This window comes from Nelumbo lutea, chromosome 1 (genome assembly GCF_056320005.1).
Source record: "Nelumbo lutea isolate HS-2025 chromosome 1, American lotus-T2T, whole genome shotgun sequence".
In the NCBI taxonomy this organism is placed as follows: domain Eukaryota; kingdom Viridiplantae; phylum Streptophyta; class Magnoliopsida; order Proteales; family Nelumbonaceae; genus Nelumbo; species Nelumbo lutea.
Genome location: NC_142684.1, coordinates 215,149,861 through 215,161,876, shown reverse-complemented (window position 1 = coordinate 215,161,876; position 12,016 = coordinate 215,149,861). Strand labels below are relative to the sequence as shown.

At 40.1% G+C, this 12,016-nt stretch overlaps 1 protein-coding gene across 1 annotated transcript in view; it reads left to right on the top strand.

Annotated features, from left to right (window-relative positions):
* The window catches only part of LOC148880925 (uncharacterized protein At4g02000-like), a 42,291-nt gene extending 41,229 nt beyond the window's left edge, over positions 1 to 1,062 (top strand). Inside the window, exon 3 of the mRNA XM_088977578.1 lies at positions 893 to 1,062. Coding sequence (XP_088833704.1) covers positions 893 to 1,062 — 170 coding nt within the window. The remainder of the gene's footprint in view (positions 1 to 892) is intronic.
* Positions 1,063 to 12,016: the final 10,954 nt, after the last annotated feature.

Below are 12,016 nucleotides of genomic sequence, written 5' to 3'. Positions count from 1 at the left end.
GTTATTTAATTGATTGGATCAATAATGGATTTCATGCATGTGATGTATGTATGTGTGATGTGCTATGTTCATGGGCCATAAGCACTTGGCCCATGCTGATTCGATAGTGGCTCTTTCTCACACCATGGCTGAATGCACATCAGTGTCATAGTGTCCTTAAGATCATTGGATGATCTCCCTGCATGGTGGGCCCCATATCATCTTCCTCCCCAAGAGGAACCATGCGGAACCCTAGCTGTTTAGTGCCCATCTAAGTCTGGCTTTATGAAAGCTAGTGGGAGCCACTTTGGTTTGACATAAATCAGATATAGGGGGTTTTTCGTTCCCTTCGTTAAATATTAGTGCATGTGATAGGGAATTTCATATGAGGAATTCTCTAAAGGCCTTCTATCATTAGTATGAAGGTTGGCTATATTGGTGGGTGGGGATGCACCATAAAATTGGACTAACCATCTGCTAATGTAGTTGACTGGATTGCTTCATGAGATGATAGAGGCATCATAGACCAATGTGGGAGGAGCCTATCCTAAAATGGAAGATTCTTACGGTACCTTGGCGTACACGAACATGATGGGTGAGCACTTACTGGACAGAAAGTTTTAATCTAAAATGGCTATAAATCTTGTCTGACAGAGGCCAAAGGGAATGCTCATAAGATGAGTGGATGAGATCCTTCACAGAAGGTGGTGAGGTTTTGTAGCTGAAACTGTTGGTTCCATGCACCCCATGTGGTTTTCCACATTTCCAAAGATACAACTGTCTTCATCACTGAGATTAGAGGAAATCTCAGAGATGCCCAAAATGGAAATGGAACATAGATTAAAAGCCCTTTCTATGTGATGACATGAATCAATTTGGTTGTGGACTTATAAATCTGCCTTGCCTTTACCAGAAATGGCTGACGGAAACTTCACCAAATTGTTGGATGATAACAAACTCAAGGGCCCTAATTATGATGATTGGTTTCGAAACCTAATGTTGGTTTTGACGTTCAAGAATTTGGACAAAATTGCTAAGAACCCTGCTCTGAATCATCCGATTGACAAGGCTTCTGAGGCCTGAAGAAGAGAGTATCAAGAATGGGAATAGAAAAACTCTCTTACCCAGTGTTATATTATAGCCTCTTAAAACAATCTGATATAGCGACAATTCGATAAGATCGAAGTGTCCAAGGATATATTGGATAGTCTGAAGACTATGTATGAAGAGCAGAACTGTTCTACTCGACAAAAGTTCTTAAAATTGTTTATGACCGCAGAGATGACCGAGAACCAACATGTTCATGACCATTGTCTAATGTTGATGGGTTATATTAATGAACTTGAGGCTCTTGGGTCAGGGCTAGATCATGACACCAAAATTGATGTTATCCTCAATTCCTTATCCCTGTCCTTCAATTAGTTTATCATAAATTACAACATGAATAAGCTAAACATTAGCCTTCAGGAACTTAGCAATTTGTTGCATAGGGCTGAAGAACTGATTAAGAAGGATAAGTTGATAGCCATGCTTGTTGAAGGTGGCAAATTGGGCAAGAAAAAGTGGAAGGCTAAAAGGAAGGCTCAAAAGAAGGGTAGCAAAAATAAAAAGTAGAAGAAAGATAAGGCATCGGATGCCTGTCACTTCTGTAAATATACCAACCATTGGAAGAGGAATTGTCCTCAATATCTGGAGACTAAGAAACAAGGTAATTTCGAATATTTTATCATAGAGAGCAATTGGTTGGTCACTTCTGCTTCATGGTGTATTGACTCTGGGGCTTCAACTAATGCGTGTAACTCACTGCAGGGATTCAAGATAAATAGAAGACTGAGTGACGGAGAAGTGACGCTCTACTTGGGAACTTCTGCAACAGTTGCAACTACAACCATAGGAATTGTAGAACTAGTTTTCAGAGAAGGGATAATTATACTTAAAGATTGTCTTTTCATTCCTAATTTAAGAAGAAATTTGATTTCTGTTTCAAAATTGTGCATGATTGGTTATTCTATCTTATTCAATAATTTGATTACTATTAAATGGAATAACAAATTCCTCATACAGAGAACTTGAGAATGGTCTCTATGTTCTTCATCCTTCTCTGGAAACAAATATTACCGAAACTATGTCGAAAATAATCCCCAAGAAGCCATTTACGGGAACCTTGTGAACCTTGCCTTTAGGGAAAGATGACGAAGAGACCATTTACGAGAAAGCCTGAAACATCTACAAGCACACTTAACCTTATTCATACTGATGTATATGGTCCCCTAAATGTTAGGATACATAAGCAACACGTTTATTTTATAACATTTACTGATGATTACTCACGGTATGGTTAAGTGTACCTAATGAGGCATAACTCTGAATCATTTGAAAAGTTCAAAGAGTTTAGACAAAAAGTCGAGAAACAGTTAGAGAGAAAAATAAAGACCCTTCGATCAGATCGAAGCGGCAAGTATCTCTCTGACGAATTCAGTGACTACTTAAAGGACAATGGGATAGTATCACAACTAGCTGCTCCTGCTACACCACAATTAAACGATGTGACTGAAAGGAGAAATCAAACTATATTAGATATGGTCCAATCACTTTTCGTCCACTCAGAGTTACCCACATCCTTTTGGGGTTTCACATAAGAGACTGCAATTTACGTGCTGAACCGGGTTTCAACCAAATCCATTCCAAAAAATCCATATGAGTTATGGACCGGTAAGAAACCAAGTGTGAGACACTTGAAAATTTGGGGTTGTCTAGTTCATGTTAAAAGAGCTAGTATTGACAAATTGCAATCCAAGACCCGGTTGCATATTTATAAGATACCCCAAAGGCTCTGTAGGTTACTTGTTCTGATGAGAGTAGAATTTATCACATTTTTATCCCCAAATGTTCTGTCTTTCATACTTAATTAGACTCATATTTCTTGTATTTCGGTTCAGGGCATGAAAGAAGGCATCAGGAGCAAAGAAAGGCAAATCGGATGAGTTTTCACAGTTTTAGCACCATTCGTATACGAACTCCGATTGGGCTTATTCAAGATCCACTGGAAAGATAAGAGAAAAAAACACAACTTTCGTGTAGGGGTTTCACAGATTCGGCCTAAATCGAAGTCAAATCCGGGCCCGAGGTCGGGGAAAATTCGTAGGAAGGCCCAATCTACAGCTTAAGCCCAACTTGTAGAAAAGCCTGGTAGCAGCCCAATTCGCAAAAGAGGTCTAATACGAATCCAAGAACAAGAAACTAAGAAGAGTCTTATTAGATCTAAATTCATGATGTAATACCATAAAGATAAAGAGACTGAGTTCATTAGATAAAGAGATAAGAGTAGGATTAGACTAGGACTTTCTATTTTTGAGAGATTAACTTCAAGAAAGAGTAGGAGACCACCCCCCTCCCCTTAAGCTATATAAAGGGGTAGGGGGCGGACTAGAGAGGCATCAAGAAGCAAAGGAGCAATCCAGCTATCAAGCAAGAAGTCTACAAGAAGGAGGTGGCGACAAGAAGAAGAGGAGATCTCAACTCCAAATGGCGAAACCATGAGTTCTTTCTTTCCTCTTGTTTGCTTTATTTCTGCTAGTATGAACTAATTTATCTGTAGTTAGGGTTGTGGAAAGCCTAATCATATCAATGAATATATTTTTATTCTGATTTATTCAAGATCGTGATTTCCATATAGTCTATGAATTATCTTGCTTAGTGCTATTAGGAGTTACCATCTCTTAATTGATCAGGCGTATGTGAATGAATCGAGAGAGGAATTCACATAGCTGACCACATAATTCATGGTGTGAATTGAATGGTATATAGGGGTATATACACATGATTCATCTGAATATAATAGTTTTTCCTTGGACTTAACGTGCTTCTATCTTGAGAACTCTAGTCGAGAGATCGAGGGGTTACCTGATAGAAGTAGTTTTAGTATATCTCGAGAGAGAATATTAAATAAAATTGGAAACACTTCAGCTTATGGGAATCATAAATTATCTTGGATAATCTCATCCATTAATATTCATTGGAATGGTTAGGTGGACCGAAAGCCCCAGTGAATTCAACCAATCATTACATACTTCAGCATTGTTACTTCTGCTCTTGTTTTCCTGTTTCTGTTTGTTCATTAGATCTTATTCTCAAATCTGAAAATCGATTGTGCAAATAATTAGGGAAGGCTGTAGTTCTAATACTTATTTTGTTAAATCCTCGTGGGAACGATATTTTTATACTACTTGATAACTAGTGCACTTGCTAGGGTTATAATTATAGCTATCATGTTCTATGATCCAAAAGAGCAAAACATGTTTTGCAATCGAAATGCCCACTTCATAGAAGAAGATTACATCTCGGATAATAATCATCAGGAAGTTGTTCTTGATGGAGAGTGTTAGACAATTTTGTATGCCCTTAGCTTCAATCAATAGGATGTACTTTATGAGTTTATTGTAAATGAATAAAAGTGCATATTTGATTCGTATTCCCTTGATATGTTTCTGTGTAATACCCTTAAATTGGACACTTAATGAGACTCGTGTTAGTTTAGAATGTTCACAGCCAGTGGGTCGGTTTAGGGAGACCTATCCTGACAAGGTTGACACTATGATGCCACCAAGTCGGTTGGGGTAGCGGTCTCAGCTGCCAGGGTGAGACCCTAGGCACATACAATGTTGGATTAATTGAATCTTTGAACTGGACCAGATTTCTAGTATTGCCTATGACCTTGGAGATTGATGGGCAAAACTGGAAAGTTACACCCGACCCCTAGGTCTTCGACTCTATAGAGATAGATTGAAGCGGATAATAGGATTATCTCAATCTGCTTACATTGACAAAATAGTCAAAAGATACAGCATGGAGACCTCCAAGAAAGGAAATGTTCCTTTCAAGCACGGAGTCACTCTCTCCAAAAAGATGTCTCCCAAGACTTCTAAAGAGATTGATGGCATGAAAGACGTTCCCTATGTCGTTGTCGTAGGAAGCATCATGTATGCCATGCTGTGCACTCGTCCTGACATTGCTCAGGAAGTGAGTGTAGTAAGCAGATTTCAGGCCAACCCAGGGCAGGATCACTGGATTGCTGTGAAAAACATACTTAAGTACCTTCGAAGGACAAAAGAGTTTTGTCTAATATTCGACGATAACTCACTTCAGATCCAAGGGTATACAGATGTCGATTTCCAGTCGGATCCAGATAATAGAAAATCTACATCTGGATATGTTCTCGCGATAAGATCATGTGTTGTTTTCTGAATGTCAGCAAATAGGGGTCCTAAGCAGCAAATTAATAGTCCACTACCAAAGCCAAACACATTGCCGTAAGTGAGGCTGCCTTATGAATGAAGGTGTTCATTCCTGAATTTGGAATTCAGTACATCACCAATTCCAATGTTGTATGACAACGCTGGACCTACGGGAGGATGATATTGAGAGGTAGCATTAGCGGAGAATGTGGTAGACTCATTGACTAAGCCACTAACACAAAAAGTGTTTATGAAACACATGGAAAGTCTGGTATTTGATGGTAGTTCACTACAGATCCAAGGGTATACTGATGCCGACTTCCAGTCAGATCCAGATGGTAGAAAGTCTACATCTGATTATATCTTCACGATAGGTTTGTGTGCTGTTAGCAGGAAAAACAACAGACAGGGGTCCATTTTAGATTCCACAATCGAGGCCAAGTACATTGCCGCGAGTGAAGCTGCCAAAGAAGCCGTTTGGATTAAGAAGTTCATTCAGGACTTAGGAGTAGTTCCATCCATCACATCACACATTCCATTGTTGTGTGACAACACTGGACCATTGCTCAGGATAAGAAGCCACAAGCCCACTCAAAGTTGAAGAACATGGAGAGGAGGTACCATGTACTGCGGGAGATAGTTGGAAGAGGGTACATCCTAATTCAGAAGGTAGCATCAGCGGAAAATGTAGTAGACCCATTAACTAAGCCACTGACACAGAAAGTGTTTGAGAAACACGTAGAAAGTATGGGACTTCAGCTTGTACCTGATTGGACGTAAGTGCAAGTGGGAGTTGTTAGACAGTTATACTATTAGCGCCAATCAGATTGATGTACCTTTTGACATTTATTGTAAATGAATAAAGTACGTAATTGATTCATGTGTTTGTGATGTGTTTCTTTGTAATACCCTTAAACTAGACACTTATGGGACTCGTGTTAGTTTAGAATCTTCACAGTCGTTGGATAGATTGGGGAGATTTATCCTGACAAGACTGACACTAATGTACCACCAAGTTGGTTGGGGTGGCTTATCTCAGCTGCCAAGGTGAGACATGAGGTACATGCAGTGTGGGTTTTCTTGATACCCTAAACCGGACCAAAACTCCAGTATTTCCCTGGACCTTGGAGATAGATGGGCAAAACTGGAATGTTACACCTGACCCTAGACTCGATTATGGTATTACACTAGGTGTCGGATTGGGCTGTCTTTGATATGCCAATCAGTAAGATCCTTAGAGGGGTCAAAACCTGGGTATGTTGGGACAGTTTGAGAATTCACCTGAGTGGGTGATCATAGTAAAATGATCAGCCCATTTGTCAGACAAAGTGAATGATCTGTGAATGTGCTCTCTCTGATGGAAACCTAAACTGTCTGCAGTTGATTTCAACTGTTGAAATTTGTTTTTGCAAAATACATTTATATAGAGATATACACATATATTATGGTTTCAAAATGTTTTGCAAAAGCTTTTAATTCCCGAGATCCATGTGAGTAGAGGGTGCAACACAGTTCCTTGTAGCCGAGGGAGAGGTCCTCTCTTGTCAGGTAGTGTTTAATCATTATGGGCTGAGAGGTTAAGTGTAAGACCATTGAAAGTAATACCAAATGGGCTAATCATGCACCTGCCCACAGTCCTTGGGTTTTCATTAGGTGGCTGGACCCAAGGACCATTTAGTGTAAATGTTGGGCCCATTAAGAGTACATAGTGATGGACTCAGGGATTCACTATCTTTTACAGTGAATTCGGCCAAGCCTTGTAACAAAGGCTGGGCTGAACCCATGTGGCTGATGTGTAGATCAATGTTTGGGTCCATGTCATACAAAGAGAGCCACTAGGCAACAGGTTAAGAGGTTAAGTTAGCACATAAACTTAATGGGCCTAAAGCCCAATTCGAACTGGGCTTAAGTTAGTTAATTAAAAGGAGGCAAGATAGGATTTATAATTTGATTAGGATTAGCTGAAGGATAAGATAAGTCTTATGCATTCAAGAGTCCACATCCAAATACCATATTTGGATTAAGGAACTCTCTCCTAATTGGATTAGGAGGATGATCTTGAGAAGGTTAGAAAAAGGGGGCGAATTTCTCAGTTACAGACACACAGCAAATTGCAAAGTTCTTCCCTATCCTTGTTGCCCCTACGCAGTTTGATCTCCACTTGTGGGAGTGATCAGGAATTGTTCTTGATATTGCTTTTTGGTAGAAGAAGCAATCTGAAGTCATGTTCACCAGTCCTCTTCTCCATTCTTGTTGAAGAATTCGGTTCTTGCTGAAGAGCCATCCTACTGATCCTGCTTCACCTCACACTGTGTCATCTTCAGTGGAAGCAGATTTTGGTTTTTTCCATGGGCGTGAACACCTTCATTGGGGGTTACTACTACTTCATATCAGGTATATCCCTCTCCTTCCTTTTGGTTTCAGATATGGTTCGGTTTGGTTCAAGATTAATCATTAAAAATACAGTTTTCTAAAATAGGGAATGCGATTTCCATATGGGAGAGAGAAATTTTTGAAATTTTGCCCAACCTTCGTGCAAGATTCAGCCTCACAAACATTAAGTGCGGTAGCCTTGGTGAGAGACCCCAGTTCAGACTCAAAATAATGAGAGTAAGCGGAAGAAGAGGAAGTGGATGAAGTGGAGGGAGAAGAAGAGGAAGAAGAATGGGAAGACAAGAAGACATCTTACCTAGTTTGAAGGCTAAGACCATAGAACTGAAGCAAACAGTGAGCACCAAAGATTACTTATGACAAAGGGGAAATGCTCTTCTCCCCTTTTTATAGGACTCCCACCAGTCTAGATCAAGGCAAGATCAACGACATAGATCAAATGCCACCCTCTGATGGCTCGGGAAGGTGAATCAACACCACCACCTTTCGTACGCGTGAAGCCTCAGGGAACGAAACAACGTGTTTGACAACCCATTTTGGAGACATAATCTGCATTGAATCGGATGATATGCCCAAGAAAAACTGGTCTAACACTGAACCACTCGATCTAGATAGCATGCTCAACCAAACTTCAACTTCAAGTTCCTCAGTCGAGAATCGAATAACTCCTCCACGCCACACCACGGCCGAGTACTACACTCTTCAACTTTGAAGCTAGGGGAGTGGTGTTCAGGTTATGGTTGAGCTGGCCCCGGATGCCACATGTCACCTCTATGACCACCTTATCTCCTTCGCCATGTTAGTGCTGCATCACCTCCGTGGCCTATCTTACTTCATTAGCCACGTTAACACCACGTCACGTGGATAAGCATGACCAAGATAGGAGATCATCGTACGGATGGGGACAACTCTACTGGGGATTAGGACTTATCTCAAAGACATCAGCGGACAACCTCATCCCGACAACCCCGGAAGCCTCATCCAACCACGATATGGATCTTTGGCTAAAAATCCAAAAAGGTACCTCCCGCTCAACGTAAGGGATCCAACCTTGGACTTCCATATTGTTACTCTACTCGGACCAGCACTATTCTCTAACTACTCGCCCAACCACCCACTATTCTTGACTGACTTGAGCGTCGGAGTACCTACCCGGGGATAACTCCTCGGGCCTCTGACTATTTTCTTAGTTTCAAATCTTGGAGCATGGCTTTGTCCTTTCATCTCGACTCCACCCAATTGTCCGGATTATCTAACTATGACCTCAGTTCAAGAACTACCTCGGATCGAGCAACATCAAAATCCATTACTTCCAAGAATTCCACCATCATCATGGTTGGGTTCATTGTAGAGGTGTAATTATCTCAGCAACAGTCAATCCTAAGATTAGATAGCCAAGTAATTCAGCGCATGGAAGCTAACTTGCAAAGGGAGAATGATTCAATTCTTAGTCAGTCGGTTGTCGACCCCAAAAATGAATCCCTAGGTCTTCCCCAATACCAAGATCTTACATCCTCTAATGTCTCATACTTAGAAAATGCTGAAGAAATCTCAACTCTTCAAAGGGAAGGAAAGTTTGAAGACCTGTGTGAGTCCCAGAGTCCTTCTGCATACCCTGAACAGAATAGGAATTGTTGTATTATAGATGTAAAGAGAAACCCCAAAGAAACCAATCTGGTCACAGCAGATGACCAGACGAAAGAAGCTAATGCCTCAATAAAGTCTCCTCACTCTACCAGAACTAAAGAGTGAACCACTTGTGCCTTCTCTTGAATCTCCCCCGCAACTGGAACTAAAGCCCTTTATCAGACTCCCTTAAATATGTGTTTTTAGGACCCGACCAAACACTACCGGTGATCATAGTCGCGGACTTAACCCCTAAATAGGAAGAGAAACTGATCGAGGTATTAAAGGAGTATAGGAGTGCCATTGGTGCCATTGGTTGGTCTGGAGTTGATCTGAAGGGGATTAGTTTGTCCATTTGTATGCACCATATTTACATAGATGAGGGTGCAAAACCAAGTAGGGAGATACAAAGAAGGTTGAACCCAAATATGAGAGAGGTGGTCAAGCAAGAAGTAATTAAGTGGTTAGATGTGGGTTTTATCTACCTGATTTCATATAGTAATTAGGTAAGTCCTACGCAAGTGGTGCCTAAGAAAGTTGGACTCATTGTGGTCAGTAATGATCAAGGTGAAATAATCATTATCCAACTTACGATAGGATGGCGAGTGTGCATCGATTTTAGGAAACTTAACGTAGTACGAAAAAAGACCACTTTCCTTTGCCCTTCATTGACCAAATTCTGGAAAAACTTGCCGGGCAAAAATATTTCTGCTTCTTAGATGGTTATTCTGGGTATATCCAAGTAGTCATTTACCCTGAAAACCAAGAGAAAACTACATTTACCTGCCCTTATGGAACATTCGCCTTCCGACGAATGCCGTTTGGATTATGTAATGCACCAACAACCTTTCAGAGGTGTATGACGGCGATTTTTTTAGAAATGGTGGGTGATTTCTTAGAAATATTTATGGATGATTTCTCTATCTTTGGGGATTCCTTTGAAACATGTCTCAAACATTTATGAAAAGTTCTTTAACGATGTATCGAGAGAAACTTGGTCCTCAGTTGGGAGAAGAGCCATTTCATGGTCAAAGAATGCATTGTTTTAGGTCACATAGTTTCCAAACAGGGTATTGAGGTGGATAAAGCAAAAATTGACCTAATTTCTAAACTTCCATCCCCCACTTCTATCAAGCAAATCCGTTCTTTTCTTGGACATGCCAGTTTCTACCAACGATTTGTTAAGGACTTCTCCCAAATCTCCAGGCCATTGTACAACCTTCTAGCAAAAGATGTTCCATTCAGTTTTAATGAAGCATGTCTTAAAGCTTTTGAGTACTTGAAAGAGGCGCTGGCCAAGGCTCCAATTCTGCAACCTCCTGACTGGTCTTTGCCCTTTGAAATCATGTGTGCTGCCTTCGACTATGCCATCGGAGTTGTTTTGGGACAAAGGGTGAATTAGCATCCTATGGTAATCTATTATGCAAGTTGTACCCTCTCAGACGACCAATTGAATTATACCACCACAGAGAAACAACTGTTAGCTTTTGTATTTACTCTGGAAAAATTTCGCCCTTACCTATTAGGCACTAAGGTTGTTGCATATTCTGATCACTTGGCCCTAAGACATTTGTTGTCAAAGAAAGAGGTGAAACCCAGGCTCATTAGTTGGATTTTTCTATTGCAAGAATTTGACGTTGAGATTCGGGACAAAAAGGGGTCCAAAAATGTGGTAGCTAATCATCTGTCCCGAATTCAAATTGAAAAAAGCAAGCATGTCCATAACTATTCCTTTCCAAATGAGCACCTCTTAGATCTCTCATAATGCTCCCCCATGGTACACTCATATTGTCAATTAGTAGTACGTAAAATTCCCGAGGGGTGGTCTAAGAATGAGAAAGACATATTATTTTCACAACTCAAATACTACTTCTGTGAAGATCCCGAGGTACTTATGTCATGAAAAACTTTTGAACCGAATCAAAAGGTCTGGCTTTTTAATTCTAGGTTGTGTTTGTTCCTTGGTAAATTAAGGTCTAAGTGGGACGGGCCATTTATTGTGAAAAAAGTGTTTCCATATGGTGCAATTAAAATTGTTGATCCAAAGAATGGAAGCTCGTTCAAAGTAAATGGTCAAAGACTTAAGCCATATGTGGAAGGAGTCTCAGAGAGCGGAAAGATTGAGAAAATAGGCTTAAGTGATCCAGAGAAAATGGCATCTGGCTGATGGCGTTAAACTTAGCACTGGTTGGGAGACAACCCAACGTAGTTTTCAGTTGTTTTTGTTTCTTTTCTTGATTCGAGACTACTTAGAAGACCTTGAACCCCTTGGAAAACCCTCTTGATTGATCCCTTTGGCCCAAGTCCCTTTGCAACATTCTAGTCATGCCATTAGGGATAATGGCACTTAAGTTGGGGGGTGAGGAAAAAGAAAATAATAATAATAATAATAATAATAGCTAAGCCTTTAGAAATGTAGAACTAAAAAATTTATTGAGAAATTTTTAAGTTTTTCCATTAAAAGAGATTTCCAAATAAAAAAAAAAGTTGAGGAAACCGATAGAAGAATATTGAATTTTGTAGAAATTGGTAGCAAGTGATAAGAGTCAAAATTGGTCTTGTTTGAATATTGTTAAAACCATTTAGAAATTGGAAAATACTCCCAAGTTTGCCCCTAGAAGGATAAAAGGAGAAAGATTGAGAAATTAGACAAAAGTTCTTCAAGTCATTAGAAACAGTAGACTATCCTGAATAGTGTTTCCAAAAAAAAAAAAAAGAAAAAGGTCAATGGACACCCTGGACTTAGTAACTGGGTCTCTTCACCTAAGTTAAGTGTTGATATTCGC